Below are 25,862 nucleotides of genomic sequence, written 5' to 3' on the forward strand. Positions count from 1 at the left end.
GCACGCTCTACTTTTCAACAAAGGATACTAAGTGAACAAAGATAATTTGATAATAGAAGTCAATTAGTTGTTTAAATTGCATGCTCTGAATCATGAAAGCACGTTTTTGGGTTTCATGTCCCTTTAACAAACAAAAACACAAAACCTCACCTAACATATCTAAATTACACACTTAAGATTAAGGTTTCAGTGTACTCACTAATGGGCAAAACACAGCAAATGCTATAAGCATAAAATTAAGAAATATAGAACAGTTTTGGCCACAGTAATAAAAAGCCCAAATACATTGCTGTGACACTGTCAGTGTTTTTGAAAAAACTGCTATTAACTAGAACACACCTCACACGTGCGCCTTGCGTCAAATTAAATTGCAAAATAAATGGAGGAGTCATTATCCTCAGTATTTTATGTGTGTGAGTGTTCTGAAGAATGACTCCAGACTGTCAGGAGACAGCTTAGTGACTGGAGATTTATATGTATACTACTAGTTGCTGCCTTTTTGATCAACATTCCATACTCAATCAGGACATTTACTAAGGGACAAGAATATTTTGGTTGTTCCTAAGGAAAGAGGTGGCAAATCTGTTATAGTTAGATTTAACTCCCAAGCTTAAAGGGACATGAAAGTCTGCCGTTATACCACAGTTAAAGGGAAAGTCTACACCAAAACTGTTATTGTTTTAAAAGATAGATGACGTCTTGACTACCATTCCCCAGTTTTGCACAACCAACATTGTTATATTAATATACTTTATAACATTTACACCTCTAAATTTCTGCCTGCCACAACAGACAGCCTCTTATCACATGCTTTTTTATTCGCTTTTCACAACAAAAGACTGCTAGTTCATGTGTGCCATATAGATAACATTGTGCTCTCTCCCGTGCAGTTGTGCAGGACACCGCAATAATTGGCTAAAATGCAAGTCAATAGATAATAAATAGTCATGTGATCAGAGGGCTGTCAGCAGAGGCTTAGATACAAGGTAATCACAGATGTAAAAAGTATATTAATTTAACCATGTTGTGCAAAACTGGGGAACAAGTAATAAAGGGATTATCTATCTTTTGAAACAATTTTTGGAGTAGAATGTCCCTTTAAATGACACTGCTTACCCTGCTGTGGTCTTGCCCTTGATCATTCCCTTTTAAATGCAAATGCAGCTGTGTGATAAACCCAGGCAAAGTCTGAATCACACAAGGTATCAGGTGCAACACAATGCACTATGTCCTGATGAGACTGGTGTGGCATTGCTCAGTCATGAGAGTCAAGAGGAGTGAGCACATTCTATAACTAAATAACTTGTGAAATACAGCCTCTGACTCACTGTGCCCTGTGTCAAATCTTGGTTTCTTACCTTAAAACGCCATAACAAGGTGTCAGTGGTTTTGCAAAAGTAAGTGTAAGTTTTAGCTGCCTTATGAATAACATCTACCTTACCTTTAAACCATGCTGATAATATAGGTTTTATGGTTCTTAAAAAACAGACATCATAACAAAAAGATTAGACATTAGAGCGATAGACAGACAGATATGCTTTACTACATAATATACCTGGATCTATTCCAATTACATTCTCTAGTTCTCTGATCTTGTCTGCTATTTCTTTTGAGACCAAACTGTATTGCAGTGGATTTGAAGATATCTGAAAAACTTCAGGGGTTTCTTCATTTTGATGAACTGGCGAGTCTACATTTTTTATATCAGTAATAAACATGGATCCAGGAGAATGAGTAAAAGCCAAAGGGGATTCTGACAAAAAAAAGTAATACAGATTACTGTTAATATCTTTTATTTAATGCATTAATATGAATATGTATACATATTATGCATATAACGTGAACGGTATGTTTATAAAGGTTTAATATGCCATGTATTAAATTACCACAATAAACCAAAAAAACAAGTTAACATAGTGTTAAAGAAACACATTTTTTATAAACTTAATTTCCATAATAAATTAATTTAATGCAAATATTGTATAATCTTTTAACAATATCTATGTTAACTCATTACATGACTGGAACATTTAGCAAATCTTAAACAACTGTTCTTGCACAGTGCTAACAAAGAGCTAGAAAGTGGTGCACTAACGTTAGGAGTGTTAATTTGCGAGCATATTACAAGTTGATAGTAACGCACGTCGGGTTACAGCGTATGAAGACCTGGCATTAAGGGTTAGGGATAAAATTAAAGTTGTACCAAGCAAAAAACAGAATTTATGTTTACCTGATAAATTACTTTCTCCAACGGTGTGTCCGGTCCACGGCGTCATCCTTACTTGTGGGATATTCTCTTCCCCAACAGGAAATGGCAAAGAGCCCAGCAAAGCTGGTCACATGATCCCTCCTAGGCTCCGCCTTCCCCAGTCATTCGACCGACGTAAAGGAGGAATATTTGCATAGGAGAAATCATATGATACCGTGGTGACTGTAGTTAAAGAAAATAAATTATCAGACCTGATTAAAAAACCAGGGCGGGCCGTGGACCGGACACACCGTTGGAGAAAGTAATTTATCAGGTAAACATAAATTCTGTTTTCTCCAACATAGGTGTGTCCGGTCCACGGCGTCATCCTTACTTGTGGGAACCAATACCAAAGCTTTAGGACACGGATGATGGGAGGGAGCAAATCAGGTCACCTAGATGGAAGGCACCACGGCTTGCAAAACCTTTCTCCCAAAAATAGCCTCAGAAGAAGCAAAAGTATCAAATTTGTAAAATTTAGTAAAAGTGTGCAGTGAAGACCAAGTCGCTGCCTTACATATCTGATCAACAGAAGCCTCGTTCTTGAAGGCCCATGTGGAAGCCACGGCCCTAGTGGAATGAGCTGTGATTCTTTCAGGAGGCTGCCGTCCGGCAGTCTCATAAGCCAATCTGATGATGCTTTTAAGCCAAAAAGAGAGAGAGGTAGAAGTTGCTTTTTGACCTCTCCTTTTACCAGAATAAACAACAAACAAGGAAGATGTTTGTCTGAAATCCTTTGTAGCATCTAAATAGAATTTTAGAGCACGAACTACATCCAAATTGTGCAACAAACGTTCCTTCTTTGAAACTGGATTCGGACACAAAGAAGGCACAACTATCTCCTGGTTAATGTTTTTGTTAGAAACAACTTTCGGAAGAAAACCAGGTTTAGTACGCAAAACCACCTTATCTGCATGGAACACCAGATAAGGAGGAGAACACTGCAGAGCAGATAACTCTGAAACTCTTCTAGCAGAAGAAATTGCAACCAAAAACAAAACTTTCCAAGATAATAACTTAATATCTACGGAATGTAAGGGTTCAAACGGAACCCCCTGAAGAACTGAAAGAACTAAATTGAGACTCCAAGGAGGAGTCAAAGGTTTGTAAACAGGCTTGATTCTAACCAGAGCCTGAACAAAAGCTTGAACATCTGGCACAGCCGCCAGCTTTTTGTGAAGTAAAACAGATAAAGCAGAAATCTGTCCCTTCAAAGAACTTGCAGATAATCCTTTCTCCAAACCTTCTTGAAGAAAGGATAGAATCTTAGGAATTTTTATCTTGTTCCATGGGAATCCTTTAGATTCACACCAACAGATATATTTTTTCCATATTTTATGGTAGATTTTTCTAGTTACAGGCTTTCTGGCCTGAACAAGAGTATCAATGACAGAATCTGAGAACCCTCGCTTTGATAAAATCAAGCGTTCAATCTCCAAGCAGTCAGTTGGAGTGAGGCCAGATTCGGATGTTCGAACGGACCTTGAACAAGAAGGTCCTGTCTCAAAGGTAGCTTCCATGGTGGAGCCGATGACATATTCACCAGGTCTGCATACCAAGTCCTGCGTGGCCACGCAGGAGCTATCAAGATCACCGATGCCCTCTCCTGATTGATCCTGGCTACCAGCCTGGGGATGAGAGGAAACGGTGGGAATACATAAGCTAGGTTGAAGGTCCAAGGTGCTACTAGTGCATCTACTAGAGTCGCCTTGGGATCCCTGGATCTGGACCCGTAGCAAGGAACCTTGAAGTTCTGACGAGAGGCCATCAGATCCATGTCTGGAATGCCCCACAATTGAGTAATTTGGGCAAAGATTTCCGGATGGAGTTCCCACTCCCCCGGATGAAATGTCTGACGACTCAGAAAATCCGCTTCCCAATTTTCCACTCCTGGGATGTGGATTGCAGACAAGTGGCAGGAGTGAGTCTCCGCCCATTGAATGATTTTGGTCACTTCTTCCATCGCCAGGGAACTCCTTGTTCCCCCCTGATGGTTGATATACGCAACAGTCGTCATGTTGTCTGATTGAAACCGTATGAATTTGGCCTTTGCTAGCTGAGGCCAAGCCTTGAGAGCATTGAATATCGCTCTCAGTTCCAGAATATTTATCGGGAGAAGAGATTCTTCCCGAGACCAAAGACCCTGAGCTTTCAGGAGTTCCCAGACCGCGCCCCAGCCCACCAGACTGGCGTCGGTCGTGACAATGACCCACTCTGGTCTGCGGAAGCTCATCCCCTGTGACAGGTTGTCCAGGGACAGCCACCAACGGAGTGAATCTCTGGTCCTCTGATCTACTTGTATCGTCGGAGACAAGTCTGTATAATCCCCATTCCACTGACTGAGCATGCACAGTTGTAATGGTCTCAGATGAATTCGTTCAAAAGGAACTATGTCCATTGCCGCGACCATCAAACCTATTACTTCCATGCACTGCGCTATGGAAGGAAGAGGAACAGAATGAAGTACTTGACAAGAGCTTAGAAGTTTTGATTTTCTGGCCTCTGTCAGAAAAATCCTCATTTCTAAGGAGTCTATTATTGTTCCCAAGAAGGGAACTCTTGTTGACGGAGATAGAGAACTTTTTTCTACCTTCACTTTCCACCCGTGAGATCTGAGAAAGGCCAGGACAATGTCCGTATGAGCCTTTGCTTGTGGTAGGGACGACGCTTGAATCAGTATGTCGTCCAAGTAAGGTACTACTGCAATGCCCCTTGGTCGTAGTACCGCTAGAAGGGACCCTAGTACCTTTGTGAAAATTCTTGGAGCAGTGGCTAATCCGAATGGAAGTGCCACAAACTGGTAATGTTTGTCCAGAAAGGCGAACCTTAGGAACCAATGATGTTCCTTGTGGATAGGAATATGTAGATACGCATCCTTTAAATCCACCGTGGTCATGAATTGACCTTCCTGGATGGAAGGAAGAATTGTCCGAATGGTTTCCATTTTGAACGATGGAACCTTGAGAAACTTGTTTAGGATCTTGAGATCTAAGATTGGTCTGAATGTTCCCTCTTTTTTGGGAACTATGAACAGATTGGAGTAGAATCCCATCCCTTGTTCTCCTAATGGAACAGGATGAATCACTCCCATTTTTAACAGGTCTTCTACACAATGTAAGAATGCCTGTCTTTTTATGTGGTCTGAAGACAATTGAGACCTGTGGAACCTCCCCCTTGGGGGAAGCTCCTTGAATTCCAGAAGATAACCTTGGGAGACTATTTCTAGCGCCCAAGGATCCAGAACATCTCTTGCCCAAGCCTGAGCGAAGAGAGAAAGTCTGCCCCCCACCAGATCCGGTCCCGGATCGGGGGCCAACATCTCATGCTGTCTTGGTAGCAGTGGCAGGTTTCTTGGCCTGCTTACCTTTGTTCCAGCCTTGCATTGGCCTCCAGGCTGGCTTGGTTTGAGAAGTATTACCCTCTTGCTTAGAGGATGTAGCACTTGGGGCTGGTCCGTTTCTGCGAAAGGGACGAAAATTTGGTTTATTTTTAGCCTTGAAAGACCTATCCTGAGGAAGGGCGTGGCCCTTACCCCCAGTGATATCAGAAATAATCTCTTTCAAGTCAGGGCCAAACAGCGTTTTCCCCTTGAAAGGCATGTTAAGCAATTTGTTCTTGGAAGACGCATCCGCTGACCAAGATTTTAGCCAAAGCGCTCTGCGCGCCACAATAGCAAACCCTGAATTTTTCGCCGCTAATCTAGCCAATTGCAAAGTGGCGTCTAAAGTAAAAGAGTTAGCCAATTTGAGAGCATGAATTCTGTCCATAATCTCCTCATAAGAAGAATCTTTATTGAGCGACTTTTCTAGTTCATCGAACCAGAAACACGCTGCTGTAGTGACAGGAACCATGCATGAAATTGGTTGTAGAAGGTAACCTTGCTGAACAAACATCTTTTTAAGCAAACCCTCTAATTTTTTATCCATAGGATCTTTGAAAGCACAACTATCTTCTATAGGGATAGTAGTGCGTTTGTTTAGAGTAGAAACCGCCCCCTCGACCTTGGGGACTGTCTGCCATAAGTCCTTTCTGGGGTCGACCATAGGAAACAATTTCTTAAATATAGGGGGAGGGACGAAAGGTATGCCGGGCCTTTCCCATTCTTTGTTTACAATGTCCGCCACCCGCTTGGGTATAGGAAAAGCTTCGGGGGGCCCCGGGACCTCTAGGAACTTGTCCATCTTACATAATTTCTCTGGAATGACCAAATTCTCACAATCATCCAGAGTAGATAACACCTCCTTAAGCAGAGCGCGGAGATGTTCCAATTTAAATTTGAATGTAATCACATCAGGTTCAGCTTGTTGAGAAATTTTCCCTGAATCTGAAATTTCTCCCTCAGACAAAACCTCCCTGGCCCCCTCAGACTGGTGTAGGGGCACTTCAGAACCAATATCATCAGCGTCCTCATGCTCTTCAGTATTTTCTAAAACAGAGCAGTCGCGCTTTCGCTGATAAGTGGGCATTTTGGCTAAAATGTTTTTGATAGAATTATCCATTACAGCCGTTAATTGTTGCATAGTAAGGAGTATTGGCGCACTAGATGTACTAGGGGCCTCCTGTGTGGGCAAGACTGGCGTAGACGAAGGAGGGGATGATGCAGTACCATGCTTACTCCCCTCACTTGAGGAATCATCTTGGGCATCATTTTCTCTAAATTTTGTGTCACATAAATCACATCTATTTAAATGAGAAGGAACCTTGGCTTCCCCACATACAGAACATAGTCTATCTGATAGTTCAGACATGTTAAACAGGCATAAACTTGATAACAAAGTACAAAAAACGTTTTAAAATAAAACCGTTACTGTCACCTTAAATTATAAACTGAACACACTTTATTACTGAAAATGTGAAAAAGTATGAAGGAATTGTTCAAAATTCACCAAAATTTCACCACAGTGTCTTAAAGCCTTAAAAGTATTGCACACCAAATTTGAAAGCTTTAACTCTTAAAATAACGGAACCGGAGCCGTTTTTATATTTAACCCCTATACAGTCCCTGGTATCTGCTTTGCTGAGACCCAACCAAGCCCAAAGGGGAATACGATACCAAATGACGCCTTCAGTAAGCTTTTTCTATGTATCTGAGCTCCTCACACATGCATCTGCATGTCTTGCTTCCCAAAAACAACTGCGCAATAGAGGCGCGAAAATGAGGCTCTGCCTATGATTAGAGAAGGCCCCCAGTGAAAAAGGTGTCCAATACAGTGCCTGCCGGTTTTTTTACATAATTCCCAAGAATAAAATAACTCCTCAAAACTATGAAGTATTAAAAATGCTTATATATCAATCGTTTTAGCCCAGAAAAATGTCTACCAGTCTTTAAAGCCCTTGTGAAGCCCTTTATTCTTATTTAATAAAAATGGCTTACCGGATCCCATAGGGAAAATGACAGCTTCCAGCATTACCAAGTCTTGTTAGAAATGTGTCATACCTCAAGCAGCAAAAGTCTGCTCACTGTTTCCCCCAACTGAAGTTAATTCCTCTCAACAGTCCTGTGTGGAAACAGCCATCGATTTTAGTAACGGTTGCTAAAATCATTTTCCTCTTACAAACAGAAATCTTCATCTCTTTTCTGTTTCAGAGTAAATAGTACATACCAGCACTATTTTAAAATAACAAACTCTTGATTGAAGAATAAAAACTACATTTAAACACCAAAAAACTCTAAGCCATCTCCGTGGAGATGTTGCCTGTACAACGGCAAAGAGAATGACTGGGGAAGGCGGAGCCTAGGAGGGATCATGTGACCAGCTTTGCTGGGCTCTTTGCCATTTCCTGTTGGGGAAGAGAATATCCCACAAGTAAGGATGACGCCGTGGACCGGACACACCTATGTTGGAGAAATATAAATACATAAAAATATACTGTTACACTAATATAAACACTATATGATAAACATTGTCATATAAATATTCATAAAAACTATAAGGGTTCAACGGTATAGGGTATATGGCCATGTACTTAACTGCAAAGGGATATAATATATAATAATTTCATAATATTTAAAGGGGCATAAAACCCAAAATGTTTCTTTCATGATTTAGGTAGAACATACAATTTTAAACAACTTCCCAATTTACTTCTATTATCAAATTTGCTCCATTCGCTTGGTATCATTTGTTGAAGGAGCAGCAATGCACTACTGGTTTCTAACTGACCACAGGGGAGAGCCAATGACAATCATTATATACTGTATATGCAGCCACCAATCAGCAGCTAGAACCTAGGTTATTTGTTGCTCCTGAGCTTACCTATATAAAGCTTTTAGCAAAGAATAAAAAGAGAAGGAAGCAAATTAAATATTGGAAGGAAATTGGAAAGTTGTATAAAATTGTATGCTCTTTCTGAATCATGAAATAAAAAAAATTGGGTTTCATTTCCCTTTAATGTGTTTTGCTGTGTATTTATTGTAAATATTTCACATTCAAATGTTCTTCACATACAGGAATATGTTATTTTTAATGTAAATACATATTTTTATATCTGTATCTACCTATACCTGTATATATATATATATATATATATATATTCATAGATATATATTTTACATTAACATTATTAGATATATATATATATAAATATAAACAAGAGTATTTCACTGTGTTGTCTGCGCTCCTCTCGCAGTGCAGTGAAGTGAACAGAGCCCGGCACAATGGAGAGTGGGCGGGGGAAACACCCCTGTATACAGCAGTCCAATCAGGTAGGCAGCCTCTTCAGGCGTGACAGCCACACACGCCAAAACAAAACAGAATACGAAGTGTAGATAAGGCGCTCTTAGAGAAAGGAAGGTAATGCTGAAAGTACTGTGAAGAGCACTATACTTGGTAGAGCAAATAATGTCGAGTTCCAGGCAGCAGGTAAAAAGTAAAGTACAACTTTATTCCAAAAAGTATAAAAAGGACACAACCAGGATGTCCTGTTCAGAGCCAGCAAATAACTCTAACAATCAGGCAAGTGAGCAGATCCCCATGCAGACATGTTTCGTGCACCAGGTGCACTTGATCACTGCTTCAGGAATAAAGTTGTACTTTACTTTTTACCTGCTGCCTGGAACTCGACATTATTTGCTCTACCAAGTATAGTGCTCTTCACAGTACTTTCAGCATTACCTTCCTTTCTCTAAGAGCGCCTTCTCTACACTTCGTATTCTATATATAAATATATATAAATAATGAAAAATCCACTTTTTATTATGTTAAGAACATACAATATACGCAACATACTTCAGGTTTCGAGCTTAACATAGTGTCGGATTGGTGCACATGAAAACTTAGTTAAGTTAAAGCTCGCTAATTAAATATTAAAAAAATAATGTTAATAATAATGATAATTTTTTTTATAGATACTGTCAAAAAACAAAAATAATAAAATATATATATTCTACAGATTATTTAGAATTGTTTTTACACACACACAAATACAGAGGTGGAAAAATATGACTATAGTTTACTAATCCAAAGAGAAAAGCAACAAATAGGGGAAAAAACTAAAAAACTTTCCAATGCAATTTCTCACTCACCCAGAACACTTACAGTCATGTATGTACATATGTTTGTGTGTGTGTGGGTAAGGTGGATTAGGCTAGTGCAGGATGTGATTGCTTTGCAAGGGGATTAACAAAAATTGGAGGAATGGGCTGGTAAATGGTTCTACATTTTGAAATTAAAAATATGCAGGCTATCCATTATTTAAATGTGACTAGAATTAGCAAAACAGAGGAGGGAAAGGATTTAGGCATACTAATAGATAACAAGCTAAAAATGAGTGTGCAGTGCAAGGAAGCAGATTATAAGGCATGCGTTAAGAGTCATCAATGCAAGCAAAGAAAGCATAATTCTGTTGCTGTATAAATACGGTTTAAATACTGCTCTTTCACCCCTTAACGACCAAGGACGTACAAGGTACGCCCTACAAAAACCGTCCGTTAGCAACCAAGGACGTACCTTGTACATCCTCAGGGGTTTTAAGCACTGGAAGCGATTGTGATCGCTTCCAGACGCTTTCAGGGTGTTGCAGCGATGCCTCGATATAGAGACATCCTGCAATACCCTCTGGTAAGCAACCGATGCAGAGATGACCACTCTGTGGAAAATCAGAAAAGGAGACTCACAAAAGAGAGCAGACAATTCAAAAACTCTTCTAGCTGAAGAGATAGCCAAAAGAAACATCACTTTACAATAAAGTAGTTTAATATCCAAAGAATGCATAGGCTCAAAATGAGGAGCCTGCAAAGCCTTCAAAACCAAATTAAGACTCCAAGGAGGAGAGATTGATTTAACAACAGGCTTGATACGAACCAAAGCCTGAACAAAACAGTGAATATCAGGTAGTTTAGCAATCTTTCTATGAAATAAAACAGAAAGGGCAGAGATTTGTCCCTTCAAGGTACTTGCACACAAACCTTTATCCAAACCATCCTGAAGAAACTGTAAAATTCTAGGAATCCTAAAAGAATGCCAAGAGAATTTATGAGAAAAACACCATGAAATATAGGTTTTCCAAACCAGATAATAAATCTTCCTTGAAACAGACTTATGAACCTGTAGCATAGTATTAATGACTGAGTCAGAGAAACCTCTATGACTATGTACTAAGCGTTCAATTTCCATACCTTCAAATTTAGCGATATGAGATCCTGATGGAAAAATGGCCCTTGAGACAGAAGGTCTGGCCTTAAAGGAAGTGGCCAAGGTTGCAAACTGGACATCCGGACAAGATCCGCATACCAAAACCTGTGAGGCCATGCTGGTGCTATCAGAAACACATGCAATTGTTCCAATATGATCTTGGAGATCACCCTTGGAAGAAGAACTAGAGGCGGAAAAATGTAAGCAGGTTGGTAAAACCAAGAAACTTCTAACGCAACCACCATCTCCGTCTGAGGATCCCTGGACCTGGAAAGGTACCTGGGAAGTTTCTTTATAAATGGGAAGCCATCAGATCTATTTTGGGGAGACCCCACATCTGTACAATCTGAAAAAATACATCTGGATGGAGAGACCACTCCCCTGGATGTAAAGACTGACGACTGAGATAATCTGCTTCCCAATTGTCTACACCTGGGATATGTATCCCAGAAAATAGACAGGAGTTGGATTCCGCCCAAGAAAGTATCCGAGATAGTTCTTTCATTGCTAAAGGACTGCGAGCCCCCCCTTGATGATTGACATATGCCACAGTTTTGAAATTGTCTGTCTGAAAATGAATGAATAATTCTCTCTTTAATAGAGGCCAAGCCTGAAGAGCCCTGAAAATAGCACAGAGTTCTAAAATATTGATTGGTAACCTCACCTCTTGAGGATTCCAAACTCCTTGTGCTGTCAGAGACCCCAAGACAGCTCCCCAACCTGTGAGACTTGCATCTGTTGAAATCACAGTCCAGGAAGGACAAGGCCCCTTGATGAATCCGATAATGGTCCAACCACCAGGACACAGAGAGTTGAATGTTGGGATTTAAGTTTATCAACTGTGATATCCGAGTATAATCCCTGCACCATTGATTCAGCATGCAAAGCTGCAGAGGTCTCATATGAAAACGAGCAAAGGGGATCGCGCCCGATGCTGCAGTCATGAGACCTAAAACTTCCATGCACATAGCCACTGAAGAAAATGATCAAGACTGAAGGTTTCGACAGGCATAAACCAATTACATTCTTCTCTTGTCTGTTAAAGACAGAGTCATGGACACTGAATCTAATAAAGACAGAGTCATGGACACTGAATCTATCTGGAAACCTACAGAGGTGACCCTTGTCTGAAGAATCAAGAAACTCTTTGGTAAATTGATCCTCCAACCATGTCTTTGAAGAAACAACACAAGTTGATTTGTGTGAGAGTCTGCTAAATGAAAAGATTGAGCCAGTACCAAGATATTGTCCAAATAAGGAAACACTGCAATACCCTGCTCTCTGATTACCGATAGAAGGGCAATGAGAACCTTCAAAAAGATTCTTGGAGCTGTTGCTAGGCCAAATGGAAGAGCAACAAATTGGTAATGCTTGTCTAAAAAAGAGAATCTCAGAAACCGATAATGGTCTGGATGAATCGGAATGTGAAGATACGCATCCAGTAAGTCTATTAAGGACATGTAATGACCATGCTGAACAAAAGGCAGAATAGTCCTTATAGTCACCATCTTGAAAGTTGGGACCCTTACAAAATTATTCAAAAACTTCAGATCCAGAACTGGTCTGAAAGAATTTTCCTTCTTCGGGACAATGAATAGATTTGAATAAAAACCCAGACCCGGTTCCAGAATTGGAACTGGTACAATTACTCCTGAAAGCTCTAGGTCTGAAACACACTTCAGAAAAGCCTGAGCTTTTACAGGATTTATTGGAACGAGCTCCACCAGCAGAACTGAACCTTCATGCAGTCTTGGGGGCTGGCTTTGGTTTCTTATAAGGCTTGGATTTATTTCAACTTGAGGATGGCTTCCAATTGGAGTCAGAGTCTTTAGGGGAAGGAGTGGTTTTCTGTTCTTTATTCTAATGAAAGGAACGAAAACGATTAGAAGCTTTAGATTTGCCCTTAGACTTTTTATCTTGAGGAAAAAAACTCCCTTCCCCCAGTAATAGTGGAAATAATAGAATCCAACTGGAAACCAAACAAATTATTACCCTGGAATGATAGAGATAGTAACCTAGATTTAGATACCATGTCAGCATTCCATGATTTGAGCCATAAAGCTCTTCTAGCTAAAATAGCCCCAAAGACATAGATTTAACATTAATCTTGATGATATCAAAAATAGCATCACAGATAAAATGATTAGCATGTTGAAACAAACGAACAATGCTATGCAAATCAGAGTCTTTTTCCCGTTGTACTAAGCTATCCAACCAAAAAGTTGATGCAGCCGCAACATCAGCCATATAAATGGCAGGTCTGAGAATATATCCGGAATGCAAATAGATAAGATTCAATCTTCCTAGCTAAATGATCCTTAAAAGAAGTACTATCTTCCATAGGAATAGTAGTACGTTTAGCAAGAGTAGAAATAGCCCCATCAACCTTAGGGACTTTCTGAAAACTCTAATTTTGCCACTGGCAAAGGATACAACTTTTTAATCCTTGAAGAAGGAACAAAAGAAGTACCAGGCTTAGACCATTATTTAGCAATCACATCAGAAATAGCATCAGGAACAGGAAAAACCTCAGGAGTAGTCAAAGGAGGTTTATAGACAGAATTTAAACGTTTACTGGATTTATTATCAAGAGGACCAGACTCCTCAATATCCAAAGTTATCAACACTGCTTTTAACAAAGAATGAATATACTCAATCTTAAAAAGATAAGATGATTTATCAGTGTCAATGTCTGAAGTAGGATCTTCTGAGTCAGAGAGATCCTCAACAAAGAAGGATATATCAGTATGTTGCCGGTCATTAAATATTTCATCAGTATTATGAGAAGTTTTAAAAGACCTTTTACGTTTATTTGAAGGAGGTATAGCAGCCATAGCCTTCTGTATCGCATCAGCAATATAATTTTTCATATCAACAAGGATATCATGTACTTTAGATGTTGAAGGAACAACAGATACTGTACTAGCACTAATAGAAACCTTTTCTGCATGCAAAATGCCTTATCATGACAACTGTTAAACACTACAGCTGGAGATATAATCTCCACTAGCTTACAACAGATACACTTAGCTTTGGAAGAACTGTGTTCAGGCAGCATGGTTCCTACAGAAGCTTCTGAGACAGGATCAGATTGAGACATCTTGTAAAATGTAAAAAATAAAAAATAACATTTAAACAGAAATATCTTATTTCCACATATAGCAGTTTCAGGAATGGGAAAAAATGCAAATGCTAAAATTGGCAAAAAAAAGCAAATAGCATAGCCCTCTGAGCATAAAGAAGGCAAGGATCATATAGGAAGTGAGGTAAAATAAAACTAAATTTTTTTGGCGCCAAGTATGACGCACGACACAAAAGGAAGTTGAGAATTTTTTTGGCGACAACAAACATCCGAAAATGACGCAACTCGCGTCATAACAAACACAATTTTGCACCAAACAACCTAGCGTCAACTAAGACGCAGGAAATTATGAACTTACATTATTAGAGATGCACATTCGCGCCAAAAAACTTTATCGTGCCAAGAATGACGCAATAAATAACAGCATTTTTATCCCTTGCGAGCCTAATTTGCCCACAAGTTTTTCAAAGAAAAAACAAGTCAAATTAAAAAAAAGACTATACCCCAGGTAAGACAACTACCTAAAACATGATTCCCATAACGAAACTGCTAGACTGCAAAGGAAAAAACACACAGACCTGACTCATGGCAAATATAAGTAAAATACATATATTTAAAACTTTATAGTAATACATAAAGCGCCAAACCATAGCTGAGAGTGTCTTAAATAATGATACATACTTACCGAAAGACACCCATCCACATATAGCAGATAGCCAAACCAGTACTGACAACTATCAGCAGAGGCAATGGTATATGAGAGTACAGTATATCGTCGATCTGAAAAGGGAGGATCCCTACGACCGATAACAGAGAACCCTTGAAAAGATTTCCCGCGAAGGAAACCATAAAAACAAATATGAGATACTCTCTTCACATCCCTCTGACAAACACTGTACTCTGAGAGGAATTGGGATTCAGAATGCTTAGAAGCGCTTATCACATAAGAAATTATAAAAATCAAGCACAAACTTACTTCACCACCTCCATAGGAAGCAAAGTTTGTAAAACTAAATTGTAGGTGTGGTGAGGGGTGTATTTATAGGCATTTTGAGGTTTGGGAAACTTTGCCCCTCCTGGTAGGACTGTATATCCCATACGTCACCAGCTCATGGACTCTTGCCAATTACATGAAAGAAATTACAGCTAAACACAAACACTGCAGAAATGTAAAAACAACCCTGATCCTTAATGGTAAGAAAATTAAAAAATGGTCTGGTCACTAAGGGGTTAAATATTTATGATAGAACATTTTCAATGTTGTGTACATTTATTCATTCTATTCAATATACAGTAATGATAACATAGTAACACATACTGCAGCTGCTCACAGCTTCCACTCCTGTTACTCCACACGCCCAAAATACTGGAATATCACCAGGATGAGCATTCACAGGGTCTCCATATTCAGGTTTTGTGAGATCTTTTATGCCGAAAAATTCTAAGAGAGACATAAATGTATTATAATATTTACTTATTCAACCATTTCCATTTTACTAAACACATATATGCATAAAATACAGATTGCACTTAAAGGCAAGTAATAAAACTATATATTTCTGTCACAGTGGGCCCTAACAGGTAACGTTTTAATAATACTTGTGTAATTCTGAAAATAAGAATATTAAAATACAAATATAAGTACTAGAAAGAACCCTTAAAGGGACACTGAAACCAACTTTTTTCTTTCATGATTCAGATAGAGAATGACATTTTAAGCAACTTTCTAATTTACTCCTATTATCAATTTTTCTTCGTTCTCTTGCTATCTTTATTTTAAAAGCAGGAATGTAAATCTTAGCAGCTAGCCCATTTTAAGTTCAGCACCATGGACAGTGCTTGCTTATTTGAGGCTTACATTTACCCACCCATCAGCAAGCATAACCCAGGTTCTCAACCAAAAATGGGCCGTCTCCTATGCATCACATTCCTGCTTTTTAAATAAAGATAGCAAGAGAAAGAAGAAAAATTGATAATAGGAGTAAATTAGAAAGTTGCTTAAAATTGCATGTTCTATCTGAATCACGAAAGAACAAATTGGATTTTAAAAGAACATAAATCACTTAAAATGGGATGCAGCATAACTGTAAAAAGTTAGGAAATATCATCTAAACATCTCTATGTAAAAAAGGAAAATATTTTACCTCAAAAATTCTTAACCTCACAATAGTAAGTGCTCTGTAAACAGCTACTGTGAGCTGCATGTTGAAAAATAAAAAACAGCCAATCAGCTTCACAAAATGTTGATCTCACACTAGCTTCCTTAAATAAGGAGGGAAATAACATGACTGTGCAAGCACATGCCAGATGCAGGCTCCCTTGCAAGTCCTAGCATCCTGATTGGCTGCTTAAAGTCCCTTTACAAAGTGATGTGACCACTGAGGAAATTTTGAGGTAAAAACAGAATTTATGCTTACCTGATAAATTACTTTCTCCAACGGTGTGTCCGGTCCACGGCGTCATCCTTACTTGTGGGATATTCTCTTCCCCAACAGGAAATGGCAAAGAGTCCCAGCAAAGCTGGTCACATGATCCCTCCTAGGCTCCGCCCACCCCAGTCATTCGACCGACGGACAGGAGGAAATATATATAGGAGAAACCATATGATACCGTGGTGACTGTAGTTAGAGAAAATAATTCATCAGACCTGATTAAAAAACCAGGGCGGGCCGTGGACCGGACACACCGTTGGAGAAAGTAATTTATCAGGTAAGCATAAATTCTGTTTTCTCCAACATAGGTGTGTCCGGTCCACGCGTCATCCTTACTTGTGGGAACCAATACCAAAGCTTTAGGACACGGATGAAGGGAGGGAGCAAATCAGGTCACCTAAATGGAAGGCACCACGGCTTGCAAAACCTTTCTCCCAAAAATAGCCTCCGAAGAAGCAAAAGTATCAAATTTGTAAAATTTGGCAAAAGTGTGCAGTGAAGACCAAGTCGCTGCCTTACATATCTGGTCAACAGAAGCCTCGTTCTTGAAGGCCCATGTGGAAGCCACAGCCCTAGTGGAGTGAGCTGTGATTCTTTCAGGGGGCTGCCGTCCGGCAGTCTCATAAGCCAATCGGATAATGCTTTTAAGCCAAAAGGAAAGAGAGGTAGAAGTCGCTTTTTGACCTCTCCTTTTACCAGAATAAACAACAAACAAGGAAGATGTTTGTCTGAAATCTTTGGTAGCCTCTAAATAGAATTTTAGAGCACGGACTACGTCCAAATTGTGTAACAAACGTTCCTTCTTTGAAACTGGATTCGGACACAAAGAAGGTACAACTATCTCCTGGTTAATATTTTTGTTGGAAACAACTTTCGGAAGAAAACCAGGCTTAGTACGCAAAACCACCTTATCTGCATGGAACACCAGATAGGGCGGAGAACACTGCAGAGCAGATAACTCTGAAACTCTTCTAGCAGAAGAAATTGCAACCAAAAATAAAAACTTTCCAAGATAATAACTTAATATCTACGGAATGTAAGGGTTCAAACGGAACCCCTTGAAGAACTGAAAGAACTAGATTTAAACTCCAGGGAGGAGTCAAAGGTCTATAAACAGGCTTGATCCTAACCAGAGCCTGAACAAATGCTTGAACATCTGGCATAGCTGCCAGTCGTTTGTGTAGTAAGACAGATAAAGCAGAAATCTGTCCCTTAAGAGAACTTGCAGATAATCCTTTCTCCAAACCTTCTTGTAGAAAGGATAGAATCTTAGGAATCTTTATCTTGTTCCATGGCAATCCTTTGGATTCACACCAACAGATATATTTTTTCCATATTTTATGGTAAATTTTTCTAGTTACAGGCTTCCTAGCCTGAATCAGAGTATCTATTACAGAATCTGAAAATCCACGCTTTGATAAAATCAAGCGTTCAATCTCCAAGCCGTCAGCTGGAGGGAAACCAGATTCGGATGTTCGAATGGACCTTGAACAAGAAGGTCCTGTCTCAAAGGTAGCTTCCATTGTGGAGCCGATTACATATTCACCAGGTCTGCATACCAAGTCCTGCGTTGCCACGCAGGAGCTATCAAGATCACCGAAGCCCTCTCCTGAATGATCCTGGCTACCAGCCTGGGAATGAGAGGAAACGGTGGGAATACATAAGCTAGGTTGAAGGTCCAAGGTGCTACTAGTGCATCTACTAGAGTCGCCTTTGGATCCCTGGATCTGGACCCGTAGAAAGGAACCTTGAAGTTCTGACGAGACGCCATCAGATCCATGTCTGGAATGCCCCATAATTGAGTTATTTGGGCAAAGATTTCCGGATGGAGTTCCCACTCCCCCGGATGGAATGTCTGACGACTCAGAAAATCCGCTTCCCAATTTTCCACTCCTGGGATGTGGATTGCAGACAAGTGGCAGGAGTGATCCTCCGCCCATTGAATTATTTTGGTCACTTCTTCCATCGCCAGGGAACTCCTTGTTCCCCCCTGATGATTGATATATGCAACAGTCGTCATGTTATCTGATTGAAACCTTATGAATTTGGCCTTTGCTAGTTGAGGCCAAGCTTTGAGAGCATTGAATATCGCTCTCAGTTCCAGAATGTTTATCGGGAGAAGAGATTCTTCCCGAGACCATAGACCCTGAGCTTTCAGGGGTTCCCAGACCGCGCCCCAGCCCACCAGGCTGGCGTCGGTCGTGACAATGACCCACTCTGGTCTGCGGAAGCTCATTCCCTGTGACAGATTGTCCAGGGTCAGCCACCAACGGAGTGAATCTCTGGTCTTTTGATCTACTAGAATCGTCGGAGACAAGTCTGTATAATCCCCATTCCACTGTCTGAGCATGCACAGTTGTAATGGTCTTAGATGAATTCGTGCAAAAGGAACTATGTCCATTGCTGCAACCATCAATCCTATTACTTCCATGCACTGCGCTATGGAAGGACGAAGAACAGAATGAAGTACTTGACAAGAGCTTAGAATTTTTGATTTTCTGACCTCTGTCAGAAAAATCCTCATTTCTAAGGAATCTATTATTGTTCCCAAGAAGGGAACTCTTGTTGACGGGGACAGAGAACTTTTTTCTTTGTTCACCTTCCATCCGTGAGATCTGAGAAAGGCTAGGACGATGTCCGTATGAGCCTTTGCTTTTGACAGAGACGACGCTTGAATCAGGATGTCGTCCAAGTAAGGTACTACTGCAATGCCCCTTGGTCTTAGAACCGCTAGAAGGGACCCTAGTACCTTTGTGAAAATCCTTGGAGCAGTGGCTAATCCGAATGGAAGTGCCACAAACTGGTAATGCTTGTCCAGAAAAGCGAACCTTAGGAACTGATGATGTTCCTTGTGGATAGGAATATGTAGGTACGCATCCTTTAAATCCACGGTAGTCATAAATTGATTTTCCTGGATAGTAGGTAGGATCGTTCGAATAGTTTCCATTTTGAACGATGGAACCTTGAGAAATTTGTTTAGGATCTTGAGATCCAAAATTGGTCTGAATGTTCCCTCTTTTTTGGGAACTATGAACAGGTTGGAATAAAAACCCATCCCTTGTTCTCTTATTGGAACTGGATGAATCACTCCCATTTTTAACAGGTCTTCTACACAATGTAAGAATGCCTGTCTTTTTATTTGGTTTGAAGATAATTGAGACCTGTGGAACCTTCCCCTTGGGGGTAGTTCCTTGAATTCCAGGAGATAACCTTGAGAAACTATTTCTAGCGCCCAAGGATCCTGAACATCTCTTGCCCAAGCCTGAGCAAAGAGAGAAAGTCTGCCCCCCACCAGATCCGGTCCCGGATCGGGGGCCATCCCTTCATGCTGTTTTGGTAGCAGTGGTAGGCTTCTTGGCCTGCTTACCCTTGTTCCAGCCTTGCATTGGTCTCCAGGCTGGTTTGGGTTGTGAAGTATTACCCTCTTGCTTAGAGGATGTAGAATTAGAGGCTGGTCCGTTTCTGCGAAAGGGACGAAAATTAGGCTTATTTTTAGCCTTAAAAGACCTATCCTGTGGGAGGGCGTGGCCCTTTCCCCCAGTGATGTCTGAAATAATCTCTTTCAAATCAAGTCCAAATAATGTTTTACCCTTGAAAGGAATGTTAAGCAATTTTGTCTTGGAAGACACATCCGCTGACCAAGACTTTAGCCAAAGCGCTCTGCGCGCCACAATAGCAAACCCTGAATTTTTCGCCGCTAATCTAGCTAATTGCAAAGCGGCATCTAAAATAAAAGAGTTAGCCAATTTAAGTGCTTGAACTCTGTCCATAACCTCCTCATACGAAGATTCTTTATTGAGCGACTTTTCTAGTTCCTCGAACCAGAAACACGCTGCCGTAGTGACAGGAACAATGCATGAAATTGGTTGTAGAAGGTAACCTTGCTGAACAAAAATCTTTTTAAGCAAACCCTCTAATTTTTTATCCATAGGATCTTTGAAAGCACAACTATCTTCGATAGGAATAGTAGTGCGTTTGTTTAGAGTAGAAACCGCCCCCTCGGCCTTGGGGACTGTCTGCCATAAGTCCTTTCTGGGGTCGACTATAGGAAATAATTTCTTAAATATAGGGGGGGGAACAAAAGTTATGCCGGGCCTTTCCCACTCCTTATTTACTATGTCCGCCACCCGCTTGGGTATAGGAAAAGCGTCGGGGGGCACCGGAACCTCTAGGAACTTGTCCATCTTACATAACTTCTCTGGAATGACCAAATTGTCACAATCATCCAGAGTAGATAATACCTCCTTAAGCAGTGCGCGGAGATGTTCTAATTTAAATTTAAATGTCACAACATCAGGTTCAGCTTGTTGAGAAATCTTTCCTGAATCTGAAATTTCTCCCTCAGACAAAACCTCCCTCATGGCCCCTTCAGATTGGTGTGAGGGTATGACAGAACAATTATCATCAGCGTCCTCTTGCTCTTCAGTGTTTAAAACAGAGCAATCGCGCTTTCTCTGATAAGTAGGCATTTTGGATAAAATATTTGCTATAGAGTTATCCATTACAGCCGTTAATTGTTGCATGGTAATAAGAATTGGCGCACTAGATGTACTAGGGGCCTCCTGTGTGGGCAAAACTGGTGTAAACACAGAAGGGGATGATGTAGTATCATGTTTACTCCCCACATTTGAGGAATCATCTTGGGCAATATCATTATCTGTGGCATTACTGTCCTTACTTTGTTTGGACACTATGGCACAATTATCACATAAATTTAAATGGGGAGACACCTTGGCTTTCATACATATAGAACATAGCTTATCTGATGGTACAGACATGTTAAACAGGCTTAAACTTGTCAACAAAGCACAAAAAACGTTTTAAAATAAAACCGTTACTGTCACTTTAAATTTCAAACTGAAAACACTTTATTACTGAATATGTGAAAAAGTATGAAGGAATTGTTCACACAGTGTCTTAAAGCATTAAAAGTATTGCACACCAAATTTCAGAGCTTTAACCCTTAAATTAACGGAACCGGAGCCGTTTTTACATTTAACCCCTATTTTTTCTAAACAATCCCCAAGATTATAATAACCATTAATAGTTAGAATCTGCATAATATGCCTAGTAAAGCAATCGTTTTAGCCCAGAAAAATGTCTACCAGTTTTTTAAGCCCTTTTGAAGCCCTTTATTCTTTTATTTAACTAAGAAAATGGCTTACCGGTCCCCATGAGGGGAAATGACAGCCTTCCAGCATTACATGGTCTTGTTAGAAATATGGCCAGTCATACCTTAAGCAGAAAAGTCTGCTAACTGTTTCCCCCAACTGAAGTTACTTCATCTCAACAGTCCTGTGTGGAAACAGCAATCGATTTTAGTAACTTCTGCTAAAATCATCTTCCTCTTACAAACAGAAATCTTCATCTTTTTTCTGTTTCAGAGTAAATAGTACATACCAGCACTATTTTAAAATAACAAACACTTGATAGAAGAATAAAAACTACATTTAAACACCAAAAAACTCTTAACCATCTCCGTGGAGATGTTGCCTGTGCAACGGCAAAGAGAATGACTGGGGTGGGCGGAGCCTAGGAGGGATCATGTGACCAGCTTTGCTGGGACTCTTTGCCATTTCCTGTTGGGGAAGAGAATATCCCACAAGTAAGGATGACGCCGTGGACCGGACACACCTATGTTGGAGAAATATCTTCCTTTTTTTTACATAGAGATGTTAGCTAGTCAGCTATTTACAGCTAAGCTGCATCACTTTCAAATGCTTCAACATTTGAGTATTATGTCCTTTTAATTATATTATCATTTGTTAAAGGTGTAAGGGAAATATAAGTTTAAAAGGGACATGGAATTTATTTCTACAATCAAATTTGCTCATTCTGTTAGTATCCTTTGTTGATGAATCAGCAATGCACCACTGGGAGCTAGCTGAACACTTCAGTGAGACAATGGTAAGAGGATATATGTGTAGCCACCAATCAGTGGCTAGCTCCCAGAAGTGCATTGCCGCTGCTGAGCCTAACTAGGTATGTTTTTCAGGCCTCCCGAACAGGCCACATTTTGAGGATATCTGAACTAGAACACAAGTGAAAAATTCAGCCGATAGTAAACATTGTTATTTTACCTGCTCTCATCCAAAGTAATCCTGAAAATATGGCCTGTTAGGGAGGCCTAAAGACAGGTTTGAAAACCATTGTTCTATTTGAATAATGAAAGAAACATTTTGGACTTTATGTTCCTTTAAAGTTAAAACCAATTCTGTTTCTATATCACACCAGTGGAAATAACATATCTTTGCACTTTGCTAAGTAAAACACTGATAGGAATCCTGTGTAAATCAATGGGCAGAATACACTGCCAGAAAGCTGTAGTCTGAAGTATATTTGACACAGAGCACAAATGTTTAACCCCTTGAATGCACTGTCATCTTACACAATGCTCCTAGACTGCAAAAGAATAACAAAGCTTTGTCCTTGTATCTCCAGAGTCTGTACATGATTGCATACTTCTATAGTCCATATCTTGCATCACACCACATAAAGGAACATACAAAACCTAATTTGAAAGAGGACAGTCAACTCTTTCAAATAATGAATTGAATGAAAAATATGAATCACTTGTAACACCAGTCAAAAAAAAAAATTCTGGCAGAAGTGGAGGTAGTAACACAGTCGCTATCTTACCACCTGTCTAACCTCATAGTGGGGATCACCCTAACTACTGGATACAAGGGAAATTATGTGTGGCGTATTATAAAGATCCTATATCCCACTCTGTTTTACCTAGAGGGGATGATACCTCATTTAAATGAGTTGCTTTTAATATTGATCACCTGCCTCACTAGGACTACACACCCATGTAAGTCACACAGAGGGGTCTCATGCCCCTCTAGGTAGCAGGTTATCATCAATAGAAATGTCAGACACTAGTCTACACATCGGAACGCGCGTCACCAGAAGGGGTGGAGAACTGGCCATAATTGTTGAAAATACTAAAACTGAGACTGTAAGATACATTATAGCCAGCACGCACAGTATGCTTTCTGGCTAAAGAATGGGCGTTACTAAAGTGTATGAGTGACTTCATGTGCCATATGTATTTTTAACTGATTTTATGTAGTGAATTACTTAGAGCTGTAACCGCTCTACCAAATATGTGTACAGCAAGTTTGGAGTATAGAAAGAACACCTTTCAATACAAAGTTACACTATGTTTTTCTCCATTATTTTTCTTTCTTTGAGGAACTCATCACACAATTGCATCTTACTTGGGACTTTTCTTCTGAGTCACATAGGAGTTTTTGGACTGAGTATCACTATTAATTATAATAGGGTAAAATACAATTTTTTTGTTTCATATGTTTTATTATATTTTGTGTTTACTTTATTTTTGTGTGGTTGTTTTTTGGTTGAAGTATTTTCATGTTTCGACAGAGGTAGGTGGGATTAAAGTCCAGTCCTCCAGGAGGCGGCAAAATATCCCACACAACAGAGCTTTAATCCATCCCATTTTCCCATGATTCCTTTGTCATACATATGGCCAAGAGAAAATAAAGTAGGAAAGGAAAAGCAGGGTAAAAGAAGTGCAAAGTTACGGTAACGGTTAAAGAAAAACAAGAGAGGGTCTTGTGGCCTCCCACTATCATACAATAAATTAATTTATCAGGTAAGCTCACTTAAGCTGCAAAAGTCTGCTTCCAGTAGACAGGCTCACCCAAGGCAGAGTAAGCACCGTGCCAAGGATCTGTAAAAGGAGCTGCACCGTGTAGACCAGGGGATTGGCAGGCATGCCCACATTTCACCTGGGGGGCTGGTGGCATCTCCTTACTGGGAGAAGATTTTAACTACCTGGCTGAACTCCTGTCCACTACTCTGCCCTGTTTGTAGGTATTCTGAGGAGGATAATTGGTCTCAGATTAGTTAGAACAGCCCTTTCAATAGATGTATAGGTCAGCACTTCAAGTTTCACCATCCTCCTTGCTGGAGGCAAAAAATTGACTTAGGAATCATTAGAAAGTGTAAGGGATTAAAACGCTGTTGTGTGGGGGGGATTTGCCTCCTCCTGTAGCACTGGTCTTAAATCCCACATGTGATGTCTCATGGACTCTCACCATCTTATGAAAGAAAAAGGTATTATTTGTATGGGTACGGAAGCACTGAAATTGATATTTAAATGTAAGAGTTTTAAAAAAAAATGGGGGAAAAGACCTTTAGCTTAGTGGTGTGAAATTGTTCAGCAGCAAAGGTTAAAAATGCATGTGTGCATGAGTGCGTTAGAGTCAGGGGCAAGAGAGAGACTGAAATAAGAAAACAAAACAAGAATTTAAAGGGAGTGCATGGGTTTTGTGGTTAAATATGAAATATATATGTTTTCTGGAGGTAGAAAAAGCACAATTCTTTCATGCTTTGGAGAGAACAAAAGGAAAATCCTGAGGACCACATACAGGCCCTGGATTATTACTTTCTCACCAATGTACGCTAAAGGGATATTTTCTATTTAAGCCTTAAACAATTAGAATGCATTGAAGAGTAATTTGCTAAAAATCAGAGGGCTAGAGAATACTGCCTATTGCAACACTTTATTGCCTATGATTGGAGATATTTGATTTATATATATGTACCTTATATTACTTATAACTTAATGTGAAGTCGCATCAAATCAATAAAAAGTGTAAGCACTAAATAGTCTATTAGCAGGACAACACAAGCCTGGATTTTAAGGGTGCAAAGGACATATACATCACAATTTTAATAATATGGACTTGCAAATAATTCAAATGTATGTGCTGTCTCTAATACTATTGCACATTTCCCCAAATTATCCAACCACTAGGCAGTCTGCTAACCTGGATCACCAATGTGAACTGGGGCTCCGTGGTATTTTTTCATGGGTTGAGTTGCTTTTACTGCAGCATTTATTTTATCTTGAGGAATTGGTCTCATTGTGACCACCAAGTTGCAGGCAAATCTGCCAACTCCATAGCATGGAACGGCCGTCTGTGCAATGGTGAAAAAAAGTGACAGTCAGAGAGAGAGGTTGGTACAAAAGAACAATTAATTAACCATGCAAAAAAAAAAAAACATTATCTAATGACTTAACTCTACAAGAACCAATGAAACAACTGTCTCAATTTGATCAAGACAGGCGAAACAGAATACTGGATTTTACCAGTGTAGCAGCTTGTATATAACACGAAGAATAGATTTGTATATCAATACACATTTACTATTTAGTAATACACACATTAATATTTAGCACAGTCACATAAAACATACACTTATTAATGGAAATTAAATGTCACACACCTGCATGTCATATAAAGAACACATAAGTACATCAGTGTTACATAATGAAATCATTTACTTCGCCACATGAACAATACTATCATTTATAACTGTTGCCTGACGTACACATGTATATGAATGTTACAGAAGAATACACCCGTATACTAATGTCATTTAAAGAAGCACATAATAATAACAATGTTTATCATTACCATAAAAGAAATACA

At 39.7% G+C, this 25,862-nt stretch overlaps 1 protein-coding gene across 1 annotated transcript in view; it reads right to left on the bottom strand.

The window, feature by feature from the left end:
- Nucleotides 1-25,862, bottom strand: part of DGLUCY (D-glutamate cyclase) — a 365,542-nt gene that overhangs the window by 133,934 nt on the left and 205,746 nt on the right. Inside the window, exons 5-7 of the mRNA XM_053697558.1 lie at nt 25,197-25,347; nt 15,282-15,404; nt 1,556-1,753 (exon numbers count right to left, since the gene is read on the bottom strand). Of these exons, the coding sequence (XP_053553533.1) occupies nt 1,556-1,753; nt 15,282-15,404; nt 25,197-25,347 (472 nt within the window). The remainder of the gene's footprint in view (nt 1-1,555; nt 1,754-15,281; nt 15,405-25,196; nt 25,348-25,862) is intronic.

This window comes from Bombina bombina, chromosome 1 (genome assembly GCF_027579735.1).
Source record: "Bombina bombina isolate aBomBom1 chromosome 1, aBomBom1.pri, whole genome shotgun sequence".
Lineage (NCBI taxonomy): Eukaryota > Metazoa > Chordata > Amphibia > Anura > Bombinatoridae > Bombina > Bombina bombina.